Source organism: Acanthaster planci, linkage group LG06 (assembly GCF_054643075.1).
Source record: "Acanthaster planci isolate LZ-2023a linkage group LG06, COTS_SCS, whole genome shotgun sequence".
In the NCBI taxonomy this organism is placed as follows: Eukaryota; Metazoa; Echinodermata; class Asteroidea; order Valvatida; family Acanthasteridae; genus Acanthaster; species Acanthaster planci.
Genome location: NC_141782.1, coordinates 11,169,884 through 11,194,481, shown reverse-complemented (window position 1 = coordinate 11,194,481; position 24,598 = coordinate 11,169,884). Strand labels below are relative to the sequence as shown.

Below are 24,598 nucleotides of genomic sequence, written 5' to 3'. Positions count from 1 at the left end.
GTAGAGTCCAAAGTGTTGCAATAATAATTTTCTGTACTGCTACTTTGCCAGTGCTCTAGCTCCTTCAAAAAATGTCACGCTGCAGCTGTAGATGGTTCCTGGTGCGCATGTGCATAACGCAACTGGCGTTACATAACGTCACAAAATATGACGCGGGAAAAAGGGCGCGCAGTCACCAAGTCGCATAGTTACGTATTTCATACAACATTAAAATAATTATAATAATTATTTTATTTCTGACAGCCACTCAGCTAAAAGCTAAGCTGCTGTTTCTGTTAAACGATCGTGAGAAATGTTTGGGCCTAAAATGTAAGAGTTAAGTGCAGCAAACCCGGCCTGTTAACGGTCTCAAAATTGAACCTGGGTCTTGGGAAAGTAACTGGGAATAGACGCGTAGGCTCAACCACTCCGTGAAGATGGATCCTGTCAACGAACATGACCCAACTATGGATGCCAGCATTGTGCATGCGGTCAACGTCAACAACAAGAAAGAAGTGGCCGAAATGAAATTTCTCACGAAGTGAGTTTAAAAAAAACCGAAATCTTCTTTCGAAAGAAATGCATGTGTATTAGGTCCAAGTGGCCCACTAAAGGTGCTTCAACAGAAATCAAAAGGATTCTTAGGTTCTTTATGTCCATACTGGATTTCAATCGACAGCGTTCCTGATACGGAAAGTTGTTCATACTACAAAGATCGCAAGCATGTTCAACCTCGTCAGTTGAACGAACAACCGCTTGTTATGTGAAATGCTGTAGTTTCGGGTACACTAATGCATTACCGGCGCATGTTTTGGCTCCGAAAAGGTTGCTTCTCTTTGCGTGTGGGTATAAATTATGAGAACAGCCTTGACATTGTGACATAGCAAGGACATGTTTATTGCCAAAGTAGTCTCAGCGTTTACGTAAGTTCACTACCGTATACAGATCGCTGGCCAATGCCCGTCACGTCCAGGAGAGCATTTACCGACAAGAAGAGAAGGACCTGATAAGACAGCTGTGGAAACTGCACCAGGAGAAAGAGCGTCGCCACCCGGAGATAGATTACAGTGCCAGGCGTTCTAGCCATGGACTGCAAAGCTTGCCCAGTGACCAGGTAGGTCACGGGATCGGTCTGAGTATCTTTTAACAATTACTTATCAAGGTCATTAGGTCATTTTCACTACGCGGTTTATCCAACGGGCGAGTATTTATTGAAAAAAAAAACGGAAAGTAGATTTTAAATCTGTTTAGTCGTCTGACCTTTTTTCCTTTACAGTATCCGTCTTCAACTGATATTTGGCAAGAGAATAATTTTATAGAAAATGTGTTCGTTACTAATGGTACAGAACTTTGCAATGAACAATTTTGAACAGGAATGTTCCTCAGTATTGGAATGGTTGCAAATGGCGGAATTTAGGTTAACAGTATGTACCAGTTGTGAACAAATTTCCGTTAATTATTGTTAAAACGTGTATAAGAAAATATTTTCCTTTAGCTACTTTTGTGGTATAAATGGAACAGGATGATTGAGTACACGTCTTGCAGGGCGGATCTAGCTTTTAGGAATGACGAAAAGAAAACTTAACTATAGATGGACAGATGGACGGCACAATTCTCGTCCAGGATTTTTTTGATACTCAATTTCGGTCATTTCACTGGTACTTCCATTTAGTTCGCGGCTGAACGGGGAATTATAAGCCCTAACAACCCCCATCGGCCTCTGTCCTGAAGCCACTCCCTTCCGCTTCAGCGACGAACGCCTTTAATTTGCTTCATATAGTTCTTCAAGTCACGGATGTTACTGCATCTTGCCACCGAAACATTTTTTTTGCGGCAAGTACATCACTCTATACTCCCAGGTTATTTTTACCCAACTCCACTCTCTCCTTGAAGATCAACGGCTCCTTGCACAACGTCTTTCCTCGGGGCAGTGACCACCGCCACTACCCCCACCCTCCTTCCCAGGCTCATCGTCAACGTGCACATGACGACAGGAGCTGGTACAGTGGACATGCTGGAGAAATCTCGCACCCATCTACGAGCTACCATCACCATGTACCGACTGAAGCAGACCTTCATTATCCAGAGAGGGTTCACGGTAAGGGGACCCTTCGGTACCATACGACACCCTTTACCATGTACATGTACCCAATGGTCCAGCTAAGTGCTGTAAGAGCACGGACCCCACACTGCCCTGATCCTGGGCAAAAAGGGTAATAACACAGTAAATTAGGGCACTGATCCAGACACCTGATACTTGGGCCTCCATGGTGCCACTTGACATAACAGGGAGTCAAAGACGGTTTGGTCGAAGAAATATGAAAACTTATTGCACCCTATTTAGGTCCAAGTGTGCCTCTTGAAAAGTAGGTCCACGTTGTACGGCGATGAATGTAAGACTGAATTTAGAATAATGTTTTATTCCATTCTTTTATTTTTCGTTTTTCACAAAGTTGAACTTTTCAGTATCTAAATAATAAATCTAAACCTACATACAATTTTTGGCCTGGTTGTGCCTCTTTTTTGAACTGAAATGTCTTGAACCATTTTAAAGTGTTAAAATAAATTTAAATAATTGATAACTTTTTTTGTTGAATCCAGGTTTTCCTTGGTTGAAATTGTCACCGTTATTAAGAAATGGGAATTTCTCAAAAACCAAAAAATTTTGCCGGGTCTGATATGGAGGTCCCTTCCGTGAAAACATTAGGAAACGGTGGAAGTGACATGAAATTTAATTTACTGTAGTAAACATTATTGTGCTGTAGAACTTGTCTACAAATTACTCATATTGTGAGTCATCTAAACAAATACTTAGCATGTTGTTTCCCATCTATAGGCACAAGCACTCATTTCACTCCTAATGGGGCTAGCAGTCATCACTTCAACCCCGAGTTGTTTGTGCGCCACCACCGGCCGGAGTACTACCCCATGCTCCCCGCTCACCGCCGGCATCCAACATCAGGCTACCAGCCGTCCATGGAAATCCCCGGACTGGTGTCGCAGTCGTCCCGGTTCAACGCGATCGTTCAGCCGGCTGGGTACGGCCGTTCCATTGCCGAACACGCTGCTCACCTTGGGATGCACAGGCATCATCACAGAGGGTAAACAAAATACTCAACAGTCTGTTGATTATACCAAAGAATTATTTATGCGTGACTTAATCAACAACGACATAAAATCTTTCTCACACAGATGAATGTTTTGTCCGGATTTTTTTATTTTAAATCAGTGGTACAACTCATAACGACCAACACATGAGTATTACGGGTTTGTATCCTTCAGTAGTTACCAAACAGGGTCATAGTCGGACACTTGTCAGGAATTGCGTCTCATAGGGAACAAGCAGACTGAAATATTGAAGGCGGATCATGACCCAAGAGCTAGTACAAACTGTCGATAGTTGCGGGGTTTCATTTTCCTTATTATTTAAATCCTATAGAAGAGTGTTGATTGACTGACCCATTAATTAAAGCACTAAAAAACCTTTATGCGATTGAGACCTCGTTACCTTTTTATCCGCAGAATGCCTCACTATGCTGACCGTCACCCTTCTCATGGGCATCCACCGCACCCAACGGACGACATCCACAACATCCAGAGCTATGACAGCCTGGCCCGCTACATCAACCTCCTGGACTATCAGGCAAGCGAGGAGAGCAAGGCCGGCAGGCGTGCTGCCAACAGGGCGCCCCCTCACCAACGGCACGAGGACAAGGCCAACGAGGAGAAGCGTGGGCCAGAAGCTCCTCCCGAGGAGGTGGGGAAGGAGAAGAAGCCGGGGAGAAGGCAGAGTATGGAGGAAGTCATTCAGGTCGTGGAAAACGCGGGCTTGCTCACCGACGACGAGAAAGAAAACAAAGGGAAACTGCACAGCGACGAGAAGGCGACAGAGGATGGCGTTCCCCACGATGAACCGCTATCAACCAAGATAAACGGGGGTACGTTTTCGCTGATTTTGGGTGTGCATTTTAGGAATTTAAAACTAAAATGAGCCCAGTGCATGGTCGATCAAGTTCTCTCTGGCGTGGGCTGAAGTTGCGCTCAAGCAAAAACATTATCTCCACACAACATGGCCTTTCGTGCCAGTTTCGCTTTGATGTGAAATAAACGGAAAGAAGCGGATTGAAGTTGTATTATCATCTGTGAGCTTCGAAATGATGTGACAGCAGTATGGAAAAACCAAACGCACAGAAGCTGATGTGTTTTTCTTTAATTGCCATGCCATTCATACAGCCAAGCCCAAATCTATTGGATTCATTGGCGACCCTTTGGCCACGCCGTCACCAACGACTCCAGCTACTAAGGCGACTAGCGCAGTCGACGATACAGTCCGCCGCCGGCAACTTCACCCGGGCAAGAGACAGGACAACTTCGGGAGGCAAAGCCATCTCCGCCGGAAGGGAGCAGAGGGGCAGCAGAGGTCCTCGGAAAGGGTAGATCCCAGCAGAAGACCCGACCCCAAGCATACTGGCGACGAGAAGGGAACAGTCTATTCCGTCGGGGTTGATAAGAAGAGAAGCAGTAAAAAGGGTCTTTATCAGAGTAAGGACATTCGGCTTGGTGAGAAAGTTTCTGTGCTGCCTCGACTCAGCGCTTTTCCTGCGTTAATTTTCATGTAATATTGTTAATTTGAACCATTTACAGTTTGGTTAGCACACAACCCTCTTCTTTAAACCTGTGGCCATTCTATGCTTTAGGAGTCAAGCACACTCCAGACTCCAGTCTTTCTTTTATATATTGAGAAAACCTTCAACTTTGACAGATACCCATCCCAGTCGTAGCGAGATGCTCCCACAAAGCTCCAGCCATCACCAGTACATCCCCCGGCGCCCTTCGGTGAAGGCTTCTGCCCATCATCCGCAGCCTCAGCTCACCCATCAGATCTTGACCGACCTTGAAGCCATCGCCTCACAGCCAGGCCACAACAGCCGCTACCCAGCCCCGTCCACACACCATCCTGACCCGGCTCTCGGCTATCATCAACCTCGCCATCCTGATCACCAGAGTCGGCCGGCTCCACAGACTGCCGCAGAACGTAAGCGGCTCGCCGTGGAGCTTCTTGCGCGCGAGTACCCCGTCCTCCTACGTCACGCACCCACCAAGTTCGACCCGTTGGAAGCCCTCATGTGTCGCTACCTAAGACTGTCCTCCACGAACGTGGAGACCCTGGAGGCTATGTGCAGAGACGCCGGTATCGAGGTTGGAGCACATGCATACCACCAAATCGAAAATCCGAATGAATATGTATTTGGACATGAAAAGTTATAGAGCTTTGCTGCTTTAAATATAAATCAAATAAGATTGTAATGTCATATATTTCAATACTTTCGTTGGTTTAAATGTGCAATAAAAAATTGCTTGCTAACTTTATTTGCATCTAAAACTGTCAGTCAAATTGAATCAGCATACCCAAGCATTTGTGTCGCCGATGAAAAAAATTTGGTATCATCGCCATGTTAAATGAATTCCATCAAAATTCTGTTCTTTTGAGAGGAAAGTTTCAAGTGTAGCAAAAATCTGATTGATCGGAGAATCATTCTTTTTAGAAATGTAAAAGAGTTGATTTTTTAATAAAAAAAATAGCTAACACACTTTATTAAATTATGTGATGTCGTTCTTAATCACGAAAAATCTAGCAGTGACATATCTTAGGGATCCTATTTTAAGGTGCAGCTTGAGTGTTTACCAGCCCTTTATATGATTTTTCTACAAAACAATTTAACAATTAATTTAACAATTAATCCAAGTCTCGATAATTAGTACATTTATTTTTCTTCAGATGCCTTAAAATGAACATGGGGAAATTTAATTGCAAATCGAGAATTCAGACGCAATTTGAAGATGCTATTAACGTTCCTAAACACGCAAAACATCCCTCAGTTTAGTTCGTGTGTGTGTGTGGGGGGGAGTCTGTACAGACAATAAATATCTGATAAAGATAACATATCTAATTCTTGATATATCTGTAAGTGAAAAGCAGCATTGATGCCTTCCAGTCCTCTCGAGATGAATTTGAAGTTAAAAGCAATTATGCATTTAAACGACAAGAAGTTTGAAAATGTACCAGAACCTATACTTACAAGGAAAAGGATGACCCATTGGCTTTCAAATTGGTATCTTTAATGCACGAAATGGACTCATAAAAGCTGTTTGCAGCATACACTATTAAGAATGAACAGTTAAGTGAATTATTCTTTAAAATGATTGACACAAGCACTCTTTTGACCTCACTCAATTAAGTGCAAAGACAAATGTAACTAAAAAAAAATGATATATTTTTCCTGTGATGTCTACACATACTGGAACAAGGACCAGCCAGGGATGAAAGTCGCATACGTCAAATGGTCAAGAATTTCTGCCAAGGTCAGAATGCTGCCGCCTAGCCACAGTCCAAGGGCGCCACCAATGTCACCTATATAAAAGACGCAAGATCATTCGGGCCCGTGCCTTTTCTTTGTTTTAGATAAAATCCTCCATAATACCCTGAGCCTACTTCCCTTCCTTGAAAAAGTGAGTAAAATGATGCTTCCCCATTCTGGACAGTCTAATGCAGTGTAGTAACGTGTTGCATTGTATACCTTAAACGTCACGGCTCGCGTGGTACCGAATACTGTTCCTTATTGCGAACTAATGAAGCTAAACAAAGGTGATTTGTTTTCTCTGTTTTCTCTTGCTTTTGCTTTGACGTGAATCATTCCTTTTTTGTTTCCAAGTGAAAGACTAGAAATGTTGGAATGACCACACATCTTGGAAAATCGATATTGTTTTTTTGAAATACGTACTCAAAAATTCAAAACTGAAAGTTTTTGAAAAAGAAAGCAGTGGGATTTCTGTTTTCTATATAATTGATTTTGCCCCTTGTAGTCTACGTTGAGTCTACATGTATTTTATTCTTGGTATCACCACACTCACACAGGAATCCGAAGGCGGTGTAATCCTGTTGCTGCTTGAGACTTTCCACACCCAGCGATTCGAAGTAAACCTGGATCCTCAACACTTTGTATCTTGGGAAGAAAAGAAAACGACCCCCAAAGACGGTTACTTTAAATTCATTGGTCCTTTTGACATCTAAAATGACAGTAAAATGACTGTGTGTTGAACATAGTGGAAAATGTAATGTGGTTGTTTTGCGTGTGTGACGGTCACGTGAAAGATCTATGGGTTTGTTTTGGCGGTCGCAACCAAGAGCCGGTTCGGATGTTTTTCCTGTGTCGATTGCTTCAAGGACTTGAGTACTACATCACCAATTTGTCATTCTTATCCAGTCAAAAGCTACCAAAGACAATCTTGGACAAAATACAACGGAACCAGTTTTTGGTGATGACCACCAAGTTTCACCCGGTTCAAAAGCGTCCCACCAGTCTGTCTCTGCCCAGCCGATGAGGGTGAGGTCAACACTGGAAGTCCTTTCCATGTTACGAAATTGGAACATTCGTCATTGCCATTCAACAGTGAACAAATCCTGAAAAAATCCATACACCAACAGAATAATTTCTCGCCGAATTAATGCAAATGGAGTGGATTAGGCGTCGATGGATCCATTAATTACATGCGGAATTGAATTCACAATAATGCCGTGCAGCAGAGTTCCTGGATCGTTACGAGGAATCAGTCTGGATATGTAATCGACGCCCCATCAACCAGATAATGGTTATATATTCAGAGGTTTTATGGAGCCTACCAGAAACTAGGGAACTATACTGTCTTCCTTATTTTTTTTACCTGTTTGTTCATGAACACACGTAAATACGTCAATCGGATTGCAGAGAAGTAGTTCACTCGACACTACGTAGAATAAAACCAAATAGAGAATATCTGAATCTCCACTCCTCCAGCTATGCATGCTTACTACACAAGAAAATCAAGTAGAGTGTATTACATGGCTGACATTTCGCGAAAAGAATCTAAGCAAACTTCTCTTCCACGAAATCAGACTTATTGTCATTTCACATCACTCAGCAGGTTCATTTAATGTTCTAAATGTTTTCAAGAAAAGTAAAAGTTATGATGTTCCGAAGGTAGAAAATAACTCAAGATGGCAACTTCTTTGTTGCTCAGACAGCCCTAACAATTTGCCAGCGAAACGGTGCACACACCAACCACGTGACGAACAATAAAATATTAGCCATTATGATTTTAAAATGCAGCTGTAATGAATTTTTCTTAGACAGAATGTTACTGCAACAGTACCGGTACTCTTCTTTAACATACGAAAACTCATACATTCCTTTTGGTTAAATGCATTGAAAAGTGCACTGTTTAAACCACTAAATATTATTATCCATGCTTTCCTGGAAAACTGAGGTCGCTGTTGCTTTGATGTCATCCAGGGAAGACGGGTCAGTGCACAGGTTTCTCTGCTCAAATTGTAAACCGTGAATTTCCTTACTGAAAACATATCTGAGAAAGGGGTTGATGCTTGATCATTGCTATGCACATAGACAACAATTAATCAGCAAAGAAGAGAAAATTTAGTCCAACCAGATATACAAAAATGCAGCACAATTCTGTGTACAAACCAATGTAATACTGAGGATTTCTTCCTGGGGTAACATCACAGTTTTGCTCATGAATATTGAAATACTCGTTAGCGCAGTGAAACAAAAGTTAAAAATAATGTCAACCGAGAAAAAAGGCGCACATTGCAGGTTTTTATTCACACAAATTGATTGCAACCACCACGATCAGAAACTTTCATAGCAAGTTTCGAAGTAGACATTACGCTATTTATTACCAAGAAATCCGATTCATACCTGCCATATAGGGTTCCACACACCCGCAAGCATCCAACACGGTATCAATTAAACATTCAAGCCGGCAGGTGTTGGTTGGGTAGGAACTGAAATATTCAGTTCCTTCGAGTTGCATTCACCGCTTGGATGATGTAGATATTCAACCTTACACAATATAAAAGCAGGATGTTTGGCTTTTGAACAAGGATTCAGTTTTCACAGCATAATGATTTGATGGTATAAAAAATTGTATTAGTGAATAAAACATCTGGAAAGTTTGAATCTGTGTTTCTGTGTGTTTTCTATGTACCTTTTTTGCCCGTAAGCCGATTCTAGCCTCCATTCCAGGCGCCACGCCCACACCCATCGACTCTACCTCGTTATGTCCTTCTGGTCGTGCGCTGCTACAATGATACCGGCCGACTGTCGATTCATACTCGAGTAGTAATACTCAATTTGCTGGACATCACGTACGACGTCCTGGTCCCAAGTTCTACCTGGAAAAAAGGTTTTCATTGAGCAGTGGGCTCTGAGGGGTTGTCGCGACTTCTGTCGTTGATTTGTCGCAGCTTTCCTTGACAGTTAGTTGGTTGTTTTTGACATTTTTGGGAACTACACTCTCAAATCTCACGTACCTGAAGCTGTCTGTTGCAATAGGCTCTTATTGTGCAACCTAGCATTGAACGTATAGCAAACGCTAGAGTCGGTGATGACTCTAGTGAAGTTTTCAGATCCAAGGTCTTCAACGCCACCCTATGTATCTTTTGTAGTAAGGTTCCGAGTTACTGATGGCAATATATCTGAATATCGGTTACTGCGAACTATAATGTTTGGAATTCTTAGTAACGTTGGATAATCACCTAATCCATGTTAGCATTTGACCATCGACACAGCGATGTCTTGTGCGGTAGGAAAAGGCAATCCCTGAAATCAGAAATTATGTATAAAAAAAACAAGGAAGGGAATCCTAAAGGCTTTGATTTCGACTGTAAGGAAAACTGTACTCGGCTGAGTACTTTTCCGAGTACTTTTGTCCTAAAAAGTTAATTTCAATCAAACAGTGATGGTCTGAAGTCATTATGTTGCTTTGTAATCTTACCTTTATGCATGTACCATCAAATGCTGATGTACTTCAGCTTTGTTCCCTCCAAGCTAAATATTTGGTAGAGAACTTGGTTCTAAAAAAGTACTCGACTACATCACTGTTATATACCCCCATCCTTGCGGGATTTATACCAATGCTAACATTAACCAAAAGCGTATACCCCTCTTTATTTTTAACTCTACTTTCATTTTTTGGAACTTGCTGTTGGGGTATATAGGCCTATGTGTCATTTTCAGGCTATTCAGTGTTGCGAAATCCCACTTCAAATAGTTCCCTGTGATTACAAGTGGTTAGAAAAAAGGAACAAAGAATTATATTAGAATACTTTTGCAGTTTGTGATGGTGACTGCTGGCTATGTACTTTATACCTGTGATTCCCACGGCATCGGGCACTGTCGACGACCAAGTGGTGGAGAACTCCCTGACGCTGCGCCTACAACACCCGGGGAACTGTTTGTCGTTCGTCAACTGGTCATCTTGCCGGCGTCGCCAGTTTCGGCCGAGTGACACGGTACTTATTTTGTCTTCCGTGGGCTTCACTTTGCTAACCATCGGTATAATTTTGCTTACAGGTTTTTTTCACCGGACCGTGTGGAACTTGACCAAATCCGAACCGACCTCCATCTGGTTATGTTTCCTCGGCTAACTGCTCATTGCGCAACTCACCGCAACCACACGGATAATTACATGCGACAGATATTTACAATTGATCAGCAGAACAGTCAACAGCAAACATTAATTCACTTTATTCCATAGATACGGGTAAATGATGAAGATGCTCATGCGCAGGGAAAACATCTTGAGACCATCTGTAGGCTACAATTTAACATGGTGGTTGATGACCGAATCGTAAAATAGTTTCAGGCAAACCATCCCTCAACGTAGCCAAAACTTTTTCTCACAATCTTTGTGAGGTTTATTGGCACACTAACTGTTGCTTTTGGTACCTGGATAGAATCAGACGCTAGCCATGCCCGTCACGGACAGAAGGGGGTGACGCACACAGTAGGTACAAATATAAGGGACGCCAAAAGTTGAAGTGAAACCCAGGGCAACGTTGTTGTCACTTTGGGTGAAAAATGTCTGTCTTTACATTTTCTATACAAACATAAGTAGAGAGTAGGAAAACAAAATATCAGGACACAAGGAAAAGGCGTCCCCCCTAAAAATTATAGAGAAAATATGGGGAGGGGTTTGGTTGCACTCTAAAATCTGGCGATCAGGTGATCAATTCAATTTAAATAAAACTGATGATATGCATTTCCGGTTTTCCCCAAAGGGCAAATGCATATGCGTGTCCAAGCTATTTGTGACGTCATTCATACACTTGCAAAGGTCTTCAAGACTCCGTTTGCAAAACCCCATACGTCTTTAGTAAATGACTGCGATTCGGAGTTTGGTCGTTATGGTCCTATGACAGATCGGCTGGATTTAATTACCAAAGTCCCGTTGAGGTGTTTTCTATCTGTGCTCCCTGTAAATATTCTTATAATGTTGTGCAAACACTACCCTGTCTTCACCCGAGCAATTTGTTGATGCAACGTGTAATTTGTCTTTATGTACCTTTGTTTTAACTGGAATCATCTACGCATCATCCTTGTTGGTGAAAGCTTTTAGACAATCTAGCAAGGTAAAAAATAACTCAGTGGTGTCAAGCGGAGCGGGGAACAGAGAAGAAAAACTGCGTTTGGGCAAACTCATAACACACTTCGAAAATGCTTTCTCTTCAGGTGGGGACATATATTAAACATTTCTGTTCATGACGAGTATGCATCTTTACTTCCACTTCGACATTGAGATTAACAACGAAATTTGAGTTTTCCTTTTCAGGAATAAAAAAATCTGAACCGATAACTTCCTTTGTGATTTTCAATGTGTTGCTTCCCTTTGCCTGCAGGCTTATGTGTAGAACGGAATATACAGGATTTCAATCTTAAAGCCAATCAATCATACAGAATATTGCACATAAACAACAATCAGTGTTTTTGAATATTATCAGCAAGAAGAGTTAGGGCCATGTATGTGTAAGTGGACATCAAAATACAGCCTTCTGAGATGGTTGCTATTGTCAATTAGGTCAATTAAAATATGTATATGTAACAATTATAGAAATACGCAATGTTTCCTTGTAGCATTAGCCACGCTGGTGCGAGGTTGAACCAGGAATAACGGTTGTGGAGGTAAAATGGTCCAGAATTTCCACAATAGTCAGAATGCTGCCCCCAAGCCATAGCCCAAGGGCGCCTCCAATGTCACCTATAAAAGAAAGCAAATGAGAGATTTTGGGTATGAAGAATAATTATGCTCGGTCTGACTGGTTCTCCTAAATCCTGTGTCACAGAAAAAAGTTGCTAGATCTGCCCTCTCAGCGCTGCCGGCCATGGGCCAACTAGCACGCGTGCTTTGTCATCGGATGACCTCGCGTTTTTGAGACACATAACTACAATTCTGGCCAAAATTGTCAGGACACGTGTTAATAGCCACACCCTCCCCAGGTTGCATTGACCCTGACCTACAAGACACAACATTGACAGGAGATGGGAGGTTGGAGGCCTGGTCAATGTTTTAAGATTTGGTTGGATTAGTTACAGTTTAATCCATAGCTCTGAATGGACACGTGCCTCTTCCAGGGCTTTTATTGATGATTGTGCTTGAACAATCCCCTATACACTAATTATGAGTAGAAATTCGAATTACTGACCTTGGGTTTGTTAAAGTTAAATTTTTTTGCTTTGTTTTCACAAATGTTCTTGCTTTCGAAGTTTTACAGCCACTCCATGGGACATACTAAAGTAAGTACTGGTGACTTTTTTCCTGTGCCATTTTTGTAACTCGAATCCTGTTATGAAGTTTATGACCACTGAGGTACAGATTACCTATATAAAAATGACAACATTAAGTTTCAGTCAGATCAAAATGAAATGTTACGTAGGTTACCGTGGGGGGGGGGAATGGACTACGACTGAGGGACTGAATGGGCCATTCGCTGTGATACAGACGTTGTATACAGCTGCTATTGCGGCGAGAATGGGGTAAACCAAAAGCTTTACTGATTGGACATCCCTTGGGTTCTAGATGTCATATTCTTGTGTTGAAATTCTAACAACTAGGGATTGTTTGTTTGTTTTGAGTTTGTTTCATAATTTTTGAACGTGTACTTTTGGGGCAGCCCTGTCTAGGCAGTTGGGGTGACGCAAGAAGAATAATCCACCAAACTAGTGGGACACATCTTTTGTGAGAATTTCTTTTTGAAAATATCAAATGATTCCGTGGTTGAAAGCAAACAAATTTGTAATTATGACAATAAATAATAAAAGGAGGAGGCGAGTGCCCGTGCCGCCAGACTGTGCCTGGTTCTATTACTGTTAACCCATCAAATATAAACATTCACTTGATATGCCACTTCTTCTGTATTGAGATCACTTGGAAGAAATTGACCCGAACACGATTGGTATCGGTTTCATTGTCGAAAATTTAAGAAATTAAGATCATAAATAGAAATAAATCAGCACCAATCCTTTAAGCTCACTGTATTCAAACCTAGAAAAAGCCTTGCGGGTTACAAGCAGCAATGGTCGTCAACATTACGTGTTCTTCTCCCTGGCAGATGCCTATACATGTCTGAACTCTCCCATGGTGTTATATGAGTGACAGGCCACATTTTCCTCTTTTTTCGGGGGGGGGGGTTCACTAGCCTAAAATGACAGCTAAATAACATGTCATGTTGTGTGGTGGATCTGATCTGCGGATAGTTCTTCATATACATTGCCCTGTGAAGAGAGCCCCTTTGCAACAAATTCCTTCTCTATAAAGATTTAATTGAAATGTCAGCACCGTTCCTGTCATTTTATAATTCCTTTTTTAACGTGTGGACTTTAAGTTGTCGTATTTTCAATAGTGTGAAATGTTGAAGTGGATACATCAGTGCGCTTCTTATTAATACTTTCATTTTCTCATCAGTCACTTTTTTATGCAGTCCAGTGTTATATTGAGGCTTTCTTCCCGGAATAGCATCACAGTTCCACTCATGAATATGGGAAAACTCGTTAGCATGAAAACAAAAAAGGCAATGAAAGATCCTTTTAAAACAGTGAAACAAAAGTTGACAGTAACTGAGACAGAAAGGCGCATTTTGAAGGTTTACATGAAAACGAATTGATTGTAGCTATCATTTTAATAAAAAAATTCAGATTGTCAAAATGTGACTTGGATAAAGATGCAAAATGGGTTGTCAATGAATAATCAAATTTTATTTATAAATCAAATGATCACCTCATCGTTCTATGCTATTTCACATATGCTAGTCTTATAACAAGCCAGTATTGGAGCAAAGAATTTGATTCTCGTGGACAAGACTTTGACCCACAAGCCTTAAGACCAAAGGCAAGGCTTAACCCTCAAGGTCAAGGCACGGCAGAATAAAGTTACTACTACATTAGTATACAACATGTGATATCATAACGAATCAGGCTTCAGTGTTGTCGACCCGGGGTTCGGGGCCCAACGAGATTTGGCCAGGATTGTAGCTCACTGAGTCATAAAGAATATGAGGCACATGTAACAGATGACGTACCTCTTTTGGTGACTTAATAATTAAATCCAACGAGCATGGGCTTAAATACCGGAGGATGGGAGTATATATCCCCCAACTTTTTTCTGGGGGTGGGCTATTATTAAATCACCCCCCCCACATACACACACCCACACACTTTTTTGATGAGCAAAAAAAAAATGAAGCAGATTGTGCAGACTTTTCAGGATTTCCCAACGACTAAAATATTTGCAATATCACTAAAAAGGGAGAGCAATTTTTAAAAGCCATAATGAAAAAAAAAATACTCGGTCTCTGGTCAGACCAAAAGTTCCAGAGTTGATGCGGCGATGCGGTTTTTTATTGGGGGGGGCGATGTTGATGGCTTTTTAAGACTTGGCAGCGGACACGGAAATGAGTGGCATATTTAATCAAAGAGCAAAGGCTAGTAGTAACACGTCGCACGTCATGCCTCAATTGTTGATCAGCTGGCTGCAACTTTGTAACCTACCCATGGCCGTCTGTTTGTGTTCGACATCAACATTACGCAGCGGGTACGAGCTACCCATGAATTAGTCTAGTTCCTTGAACAAATCGCCCTTCTGACTTCTGGCCGGGAAGCAGTCTACTCGCGAACATTCAGGCGGTGCGGAAATAGACGGCGCTGTTTTTTAAATTTTGAGAAAAAAATGGAAAAAGAATTGACGCGCACGTTCAAAATCGAGCCGACCATTTTTCGTTTGGCCTAAATATACCTTTCTGATGAAACATCCTGCATGAATTTGATACACATTACAGGTGTACATCTTTATCATGAAAATTACCCCCCCTCCACTTTTCAAATTTCCGTGGCCGGGCAAGGCACCCCCACACACATTTCCTCTTCCCCCAAATTTCCCACACAGATTTACGCCACTGACAACGAGAGGCCGTGAAAGAACCTTGTTACTAATCCTCGCTTGGTGGCAGTAGACACAATATTCTTTTCCTCTATCTTATCATTAGTACCAAAGTTGCACACGGTCTCTGTCGAGGTCTTTTAACAGTTGACTCTGTATACCCTGTCCGAAATAAATGGCTATCAGGTAGGCGGCAGTTTGGGGTACTTTGTTTAGCGCTTTGTTTTGTCTCGGCCAAAATGGGGACATGGCTAATGCTAAAGACACATTGCGCCCCCGAGAACTATTTACACGAGGATCATTTACACATTCGACCTAGCCTGAAACAAAATGCATCGGCGAAAACCGGTGGAAAGCGTGATGGTGTCATCATTTACACAAGGCAGAAACTTTGGCTATGTATAAATGAGATTCGCAGGCATGAACACTCTCTGAGGCACGCCATATTCATGCTTAACGAGACAGCCGATTTGGAAAGAACGTGCAGAAACCTTCTAGTGCTATAAATGGGATCTTAGTATCCGTGTGCAACCGTAGATGAGGCAACTGACCATCGACATCGTTAAACATCCCCAAACACCCCCCAAAAGCCATTGCAAAGTATACCCTGAAACCGTCTATGGACTTACAAAGTAGAGCGAAGAAGGTGTAATCACTGTGCTGTTCACGATGCTCAACCGTTAACTCCTCAAAAAACATCTGGATGATCACAAAGTTTTCCCTGAAAATCGGTGATGACACAAAAAGAGAGAGGGGAGTTCACAACAGTGGAATAACTATACCTCCTTGCTTTCCAGTCTTGACCTGCAGTACGAACCCCTTTTGTGTCCATTTTGGACACAAAATGCATCTCCAATTAGGTCTTTTTTCACTCTCCTTTACATTTCTCTTGCAATAAAAAAATAAGCAATAGTCCTAATGCATGAAGAAAATTGCACAATGAAGATTTCTCTGGAAATTTAATTAACTTACTGATAAAAATCATGAGGTAACGTAAACTCGTCAGTGCTGAACTGTTCGGCAAGCAACCAACTGTAGAAGTTGCCAGGGAAGAGTGTGTAGGACACGCTGGTGGTGAACTTGACCGTCGAACATGGTAGTGGGCAGTCACACATGTCAACATATCTGCGTTTGTCTGACGTACAAACCGTGCACATGATTTGTGACTCGTTCGGTTACAACAACAAGGCCGATCTTCCGGGGGACGGCTATTTACAGCAGTGCGCCTCCGAGAGTTTGCAACGCGTTGGCCAATCACGATGTGCAAAATCTGTCGACCCAATGTGCGTTTGGAAACGGGTCGAGAGATTTCGCGCATTGTGATTGGCCATCGCCAGCGCGTTGCAAACTCTTGGAGGCGCACTCTTGTGAATCGCCCGAGTTTCGAAGGTTTGGATGAAATCCTCGAGACCAAATATAGTTTCAACTGCAAAGTTTACAAAGAAGTTCTCACCTAATTGTCCGTGAACACAAACAGATATTTCGATGGGGTCACAGACTCGCATTTCACTGGAAACTGGTGAATTGAATTAAAAACAACTGGATATGATACGTACGAAAACGTATTCTACGGAAGTGTATTTACAACATAACCAGAAAAATCTGACACCATTATTTTGTCTGGACGGGTTACTTTTTTGCCCCTGGAGGATTAGTATTCGCACTGTTGAATTAGTATGCAGCCTGAGCAAATAAGCATTTGCGAGTTAAATTTGAATACGATCTGGTACACTGAATTATCCGATTGCCCAGGAACATAATTTGAAATTCCCAGACTAATGGCACTGTTGCTATACCTCGTGATTTGGGGGCAAGCTTTTGCATAGTGACCACCATCTCTGGAATGGACTGGTTCCTTTGTGCCCACCTTATCCATTGAAAACAGTGTAATAGTGCGAGGCGTCTCTTATGTAACTAGAAGCAAAAGCTTACATTGAATCACGAGGTATCGCAACAGTATTTTTAGAATGGAGAATTTCAAATTCTTGTGTTTGTGTAAATAAGAAGAAAACAGTTTATCCGCTAAAAGCTTATTACTGTGGTTGCCTGGGCTGATCACTGTCAAAACTGTGAAACAAATACGAAATACTAATCCGCCCGGACAAAATACTGGCAGTTTCACATGGTGTTCTAATAACTTAGACTTTAAAATTAATTAATTAACGGAAAAATTTAGAAAAATAACCAGAAACATTGAAGTATTCGTGTATGTTCCTCTAAACTCTTTTGCCCGGTTGCCTATGTTGTCCACTGCATTTGATGTTTCCCCCTAAATGTTTGTGCTCAAAGACCATTAACTACACCACATCAGCTCAGAACAATTAGTTTATGGTTGGTAGAAGCTTCCTCGTTACATTCTGCGTGCTGGAACTGAAAGTGGCCTAACCTGTCATGTAAGGTTCAACGCATCCACAATTCTGTAGGAGCAGGTCAATCACACACTCTCGGAGACACATGCTTTTGGTGTACTTGCTGAAGTATTTAAGTTGTTTCTCGACGCATCCGCCATCTTTCCGTGAAGTCTGACAGGATGAAAAGTGGCATTTTTAAGTTAAAAAAAACGGACAGACGTTACCATTCATGTTATAATACATCTTCCTGTGAAACACTCTTTGGATTTTAAAGAACAATTTATACCAGACTGTAGTTCATGAAAGTTTACGGGATCATTCGATTTATAAAATGAGTGCCAAAGCTTCCCCAAATTTGTTGGAAATGAATTTTTTCCAAAAATGTTTCTTTGGAATCATTCGGATGATTTTGGATTGAAATTGCACTCAATGTCAATTGAAATTTTACTAAACTTTTAAATTTGTAATTCAAGAAAACAAGAATGTCACTTTTTGCTCTATTCGGGCTATAATCAACCCCGCTAAAAATGCTATAGGAAAATCTTTAATAATAAAATCATAAAGAAAAGTAGAGATTATGTTTTCAGAAGGAGCACTTTACAGCTAAATTAAAGCCTGATCAATAACCCTACCATTTTTTTGCCAACACTGACAATGGCGTGCCTGCCTGGTGGTATGCCAATGCCCATCGAGTCCATGTCAGGTATTTCAGTCTGGTCATGCACAGCGACAAGGATGCCGGCTCCTGAGAACTTATACGCGTAGTAGTAGTAATATTGCTCAACATTAAGAAATAAGTAAAGACCGTGTGCTCTACCTGAGAGTTTCAGAAAAAGACGAAAACGAAGAAAGGTACGTCGGGTAAGTCTGACACTGTATAAAACCTCATACCATAATTATATCATGATATTTTTGTAAAGGGAGAGTGAATTTCCAGTGAATTTGAAATCGAAATAAGGATATCAATCGTCAAATGTTTCCATGAAACAAGCGGAATCCAGGGCAGCGGGAGGTTGGATCTGCTATAAGTGCAGCGTAAGCGAAATCTATTAGGTAGAAAGACAGACAAACAGGAAGACACCCGGCCGACAGGCAGCCCGACAGAAGGACATTCCAATCACCACATACCGCTGTTTTTTCTTCCCTGTTGGGAAGAGCCCGGCCTCCGTTTTTTTTCACTGGAAATTCAAGATTATGGCTAGAAGATCACTTTTCGTGTCAATTTTATGGCGGTAAGCCACAAACTTTTTTTTCATTCGCCTTTTCTCGAAGATCCCCCCAAACAGTAGTAAAACTATGCACCAGCTGTGAATGTAGCCATCCGCCTCTATCCAAAATAGGCCTGCAATTTGGGTCTTTTTGTGAAAGAAATACCCCGAACTAGTCCTAATTTCAGGATTTGTATAAATATGTCAATGATCCCTCCTGATTATGGCGTGTCTTATTGTAAAAACCTTGTAGGGTCACAAAATATTAATGAGCCCGTGCGCAGAAATACAACGATTAGGTGGAATGCACCCTTCAGGTCATGCGACGAATACGTACTCTATTAGCAACCTCGTTCCCGTAGGTATGATCTTGCCGCGCCATGTTGGTTCCCACCATGCCTTGCACGATCTAACCCCTGGTAATGTATAATTTAAATACCTTACAATTTGGGATATTTAATTTTAGGCCTTTAGTCAGTGGTTTTACGCGCGATGCAGATTAACGCTTGCGTGACGTGCAGAAGAATACGTTGGTGCCAGCGTGCAGCTTTTAAAATACGCAGCGTATTTAATAATTTTATTATAATCTTACAAAATGTTTGGACTTTAAGACTTTGTTCCAATCTTGAGAAATTGTTGGAGTTGTAAATTCTGAAATTTGGAAAACATGTTCACTCTTTACAAATTTATTCAAATCTAGAAAATGTGTTCAGTCTATACAAATTATCTGCTCTTTAAAAAAATTTTGGAATCTGAAAAACATGTATTGCATCTTTAAAATTTTGTTCAGTTTTTAAAAATGCATCCCAAAAGTATAAAATACAATCTTTTAAAAATGGCATTTGTTTTAAAAATATAATCAGTTTTTAAAAACACATTCGATTTTGAAAAAAGGCATTCCTTTTTTTACGAAAACACGTTTGAATCTTTTTGACCTCAATTCGGCTTCGTACATTTTTTGGAGCGAGCATGCGTACCGTGGCCACCCTCAATTCGAAATTCATCACCCCTTGAGAAAATGTGCACTTGTTCAATCTACACTTACGGCGCTGAACAGCTTAGCCGGGAATGGATAAAATTTGAATAAAATCCGGTACCCTGAGTTTTTTTAAATTAACGTTAAGACAGAAATTTGAATTCTCCACACTAAAGACACTGTTGCTATACCTCGTGATTCGGGGCAAGCTTTTGCTTATTCATAAGAGACGCCTTGCACAAATACACTGTTTTCAATTGGTAACAAGGGCACAAAAGAACCAGAGATGGTAGTCACTATGGAAAAGCTTGCTCTGAACCACAATGTACGGCAATGGTGCCTTTAGTGTGGGGAATTCAAATTGTTATATTTATGTGCCATCAGATAAATCAGTGTCCCAGATTTTGTTCCAATTTAACTCAGAAAAAAAATCATTGGAGAGCAGTTTTATAATTTTTCTGTGGTGCCAATGCGTCATACCTGGAAAGCTTTGTCCTCTCAGTTCAGTATTCAGTCCAGAATTGAAGGTAAAACAAACTCCTGCGTCAGTCAGGACTCTCCTAAAGTCGGCGGAAGTTATGTTTTTCCCACCCAATTCTCCACTGTACAGTAAAAAAAAAATCAGGGGAAAGAATGCAGGGCATTTTCGGTAACCTTGCCAAGCTGATGAGGAGAACCGCATGCTGACGAATGATTGAGGAGGTGGTGTAAGAAACCGCGAAACTACACTAAAAGTTAGTTGGCAACACGAAAAGCACCGTATACTGTACCGTACGCATCATCTAATGGCGTTCCTGCAAGTGTTTGCATTTATTTCATGTCGTCCTGCCTGTGGGCCTAAAAACATTTAACTTCTAAGTCTCCTCTACCCAAACTCCACAAAACCTCCCATTCACAACTTCTCTGGGAGACACGCACTCATCAGCCCAGCAACACACCACCCCCCAATTTTCCGCCCACATCACTTGTTATCCACGCTCGGTGATGTTCTCTCACACAAGCGAATAAGACGATCAGCACTGGCATGTCTGTAGCGACTGATTTCCATGTCTGTCAATCCCCTTACACTCTTCTATTTAGCAGTACATCTGAATTAACACTTCACGTCACTTGATCTAAGTCCAGCGGCTACCGCTGGCTTTGCCTCCACAGCGCCGACGCTCTTTGACTCTCTTTGACTTCTCCCCTTACCCTTCAAGACTGTATCAACAAAGTCCAAATTGAATTTTGGCTCATTTCTGACAACCCATAGATCATACATGTAGCAATGTTTTTTTATATCTGTTGCTGTTGTTCAAGGGAAATTTGTGTTGGGGGTTGGAGACGTTAGGTCTCGACGTATTTAGAACTAGTATAGGCCTATTATCTACAAATTAATTTGCAGAACATCTAAACTGCCACATTATAATCACTCTTTCCTTCACTTAATTGATTGACAAGCACTTGTTCAAAAAGAGAGAACGTCTGTTTATAAAAGAAAAATCACAAATATACACACCGTATGAACATTTGTCCATACTCCATCTGATGGGCGAATTCCAAATACAGCGCTGTGGTGTTGGCCCCGCCTAGTGTTGATGTAAAACCGGTGCCGTTACCTCCGTGGAAGTAAGTGGCAGCAAGAAATTGGCCGAATGGATGCGTTGACAACTGTCCATTTACATCTCTGCTTAAAAAACACCAGATATCCATAACACTCTCATCCCAATCAGAATCAGTCAACAACAAAAGTCATATGCAAGCCCCCCCATCAGGGATGGAGGATTTCTGACAAAGGACCCTTTTTACTGGAGCGTTACATTCCCCTCGAACATTCACATTGTGCAAGTTGCGTTGTTATACCACGGTCAAAGACACTGAATTTTTATTGATAGCGAATTGATCATGTCATATGCTACAAGCGCCCATGTATCATTTACACACTGGAGATACTGGGGGCCGCCAAAATAATGGATAACGGTGATCTTTCCCACAATGGATGTGTCGTGTCCACTGGGTTGTAATTGTGTAATCTTGGGAAAGACGGTGGGTAGCCGTTGTGATGCTACGCGTCAATTATTGCGGAAGATGTGCACTGTGTGGGGGACATTGAAGCACCGTGACGGTCAGACCATACCTTGGGTTTCTTAATTGAAGTAGTTCGTTATAAATCCTAGACTTCCCCCTCCCCCTAAAACACGTCAGTAAAGAACATCACAATCATTTTCCTTGCAATTTAATATTTACTTTGCTGTTCTAGTGTTTCAGTTTATCAAAGCGTTTTAATGTATTTTGCAATGATATGCTACACATAATGACCGTTCCAGTGCCATCTATGACCATGGTTATTATTGCCTGCTGTGACAGGGTCCATGGGTTTGTACACCCTCGGGGGCATATGACCCAATCAGTTTCACCTTGAGTGCCAGGCTCGGGTGTACAAAACACCATGGACCCCTACACCACAGGCAACAATCGTTAAATGTTACCTTACATTTCACAGTTTAGAAATCTCAGCAACAAGCTCTTATAGGCCTTTACTGGAATGGAGCCGGGCTTGTAACATCGCTTGCTCCGACCATGTTAACACACAAGGATGTTGGAAAGGAATGGCCCTTTTTGGTACAGTCGAAATATATTATTGTATTACCAGAATTTGCGCAACAGCTTCAGTAGGCACAGAACAAGGGAAAAAAAGCAAAGTTCGTTGGAGTAGCTTTGTGGGCAGCATACTGTACAGGAAAAGGTTAAAAGACGTGGGTGATCTTTGTTCGACTCACAGCAGGTTTTTTAATGGTTTATCCTGTTGGAAAAGAAGAAGCTTCAGTAGGCACAGAACAAGGAAAAAATAGCAAAGTTCGTTGGAGTAGCTTTGTGGGCAGCATACTGTACAGGAAAAGGTTAAAAGACGTGGGTGATCTTTGTTCGACTCACAGCAGGTTTTTTAATGGTTTATCCTGTTGGAAAAGAAGAATTTCGAAGGTTGTCATATATACCGCCCACCTAGCTTTGAATTTAATTTCACTGAAGGACAAAAGCTCACGTCAACACCTTCTCGACCAGGTTATACCATAATATACTTCGGCCCTGTTCCAAACAGTAGTGTTTATCTGGGTGGTCACATGTACCAAACCTACCTGAATCGGTTGGTGTTACAGAAGGTGACGGCAGGAAAGAGCATTGGTTCCGCGTTCTCGATCACCACATTGACACTCTTGGGGTTACTGAAGAAAAACGTCGCCCTATCGATGACCTGATACGACGCGGCGGCCATGCCGCCAAGCAGTGCCACTGTCCATAATAGCCTGGTAAGTATGACAGGGAGGTTGGATGATCTCTGTTGCGCGATACGACGCCAGGAAAGGCAGGTTTTAAAAGGCAAAAGATGGTTTGCTTGATATAGACCTGTCACCCGATCTGACTACCCACCGCTACTTACAATTGAGGCCTGTGCAGCAAAATAGCCATGCTCTAACTGTGATGCTAATATATTATCGTATGATGCAATACAGTAGGCAAACCTAAAAGTGAGGCTTGTTCGAGCCTTCCGATCACAAATTTTCATGACGCTGACTAGTCTCACTTGAAAGTTTGCCTACTGTATTGCACCATACGAATTAGCATCACAGTTCTTGCAGGCTATTTTGCTGCAATGGCAGAACACTACGACTGTTTGTGGAGCCATATTTCCGGCAACGTTCCAAGTTCAATGACAAAAACCACTGGAAACCACAAACAGAGATAAAACTAACAACCTAGATTCTCTAGCATAGACCTGTGTGTTACCTCTTGGAAAACACAGTTTTAGTGTCATTGTATATATTATACTTGAAAACCTTAGTTCTAGGACAACAGAAATGAGTCTGATCAAAATGACTTTGATTGTAAACGTCATCACTCTCACACACAGAATTTGCATTTTAGAAGTTTTGCATGAAAGGGCGTGAGAGCAATGCACGCTGGTGTCAAAGGCGAAGTGAACTAGTTCAACAACCATTTATACTGCAAGAAATCAATTTCTACACCAATAAAACCAACTGAACACACCTTCGGAGAATGTGGAAGTTGCTGCTGACAACGTATCTGATTCCCGGGATTCCAACAGCGTCCGACATCGTGGACGTCCATGTTGTGCAGAACCCACGAACGTGGTTTCTGCACCACCGATTCCTCCTGCCTCCTGTCCCCTTGTCTCGCTTGCCCTCCACTGCCCTCGCCTCTACCACGTTCCCGATGTCGGTCACCCAATTGACATTGTCAAAAGAAACAACGCTTATATCCCCACCCGACGGCTTCACTGCGATTACCATTGCGTTCTGCTGTGCACCAGCACGACTTACTGAATGATGACACTGCTCTCTTAACAGACGTGTTAATAGTAGAGAGACCGCACGTTCCTAGTGAAGCCGGATTTTAGTTTCTTTTGGCAACTGATTGATCGTGTCCTACTTTAATAGAATGTTTATATAAGATCTGAACATGCCATTTAGAGACACTTTAAAACCATTTCATAACCAAAGAGGGAAACACAAATCAAGGCGAGGCTTTTTGCCAACAACATTTTGTAAACAATGAACCAGAAAATGGAGCTGACGTGATACAAATCTGGAAGTTAAACATATTGATTGAGGCATGTTCCATTAAGTGTGAATTATCCTCCCTCTGAAGCGCATTCCTTTTCTGTGAAAAAAATGGTGACCAAACTAGCCTCGGTTTCACTTGAGAGATGAACAGAGTGCCTGTGCTAATTTAATAAACCAACATCGATAAAATGCTATTTGAAGTTGCCATTAACGGGGGAATTTCAATGCTAGACCACTCTCTTAAAGGCCGAGGTT

The 24,598-nt window shown here is 41.7% G+C and overlaps 2 protein-coding genes across 3 annotated transcripts; one reads left to right on the top strand and one right to left on the bottom strand.

Annotated features, from left to right (window-relative positions):
• The first annotated feature begins 165 nt into the window (after window positions 1–165).
• On the top strand, window positions 166–6,151 carry LOC110988477 (uncharacterized). Its single transcript, XM_022252000.2, has 7 exons — window positions 166–520; window positions 925–1,093; window positions 1,873–2,077; window positions 2,816–3,080; window positions 3,502–3,917; window positions 4,213–4,521; window positions 4,742–6,151. The coding sequence occupies exons 1-7, from the start codon at window positions 417–419 to the stop codon at window positions 5,245–5,247; spliced, it is 1,974 nt and encodes a 657-aa protein (XP_022107692.2). The 5' UTR covers window positions 166–416; the 3' UTR covers window positions 5,248–6,151.
• Window positions 6,152–10,558: 4,407 nt separating this feature from the next.
• Window positions 10,559–24,152, bottom strand: LOC110988478 (bile acid-sensitive ion channel-like). Of its 2 annotated transcripts, XM_022252001.2 has the most exons (10): window positions 23,808–24,152; window positions 22,898–23,065; window positions 21,280–21,447; window positions 20,262–20,383; window positions 18,230–18,414; window positions 17,633–17,768; window positions 16,700–16,762; window positions 16,219–16,381; window positions 15,876–15,967; window positions 10,559–12,072 (listed from the first exon to the last, which is right to left on the bottom strand). In XM_022252001.2, the coding sequence occupies exons 1-10, from the start codon at window positions 24,068–24,070 to the stop codon at window positions 11,951–11,953; spliced, it is 1,482 nt and encodes a 493-aa protein (XP_022107693.2). In that variant the 5' UTR covers window positions 24,071–24,152; the 3' UTR covers window positions 10,559–11,950. The 2 variants fall into 2 exon arrangements, with proteins under 2 accessions (XP_022107693.2, XP_086994337.1); XM_087138211.1 differs by lacking the exon at window positions 16,700–16,762.
• Window positions 24,153–24,598: the final 446 nt, after the last annotated feature.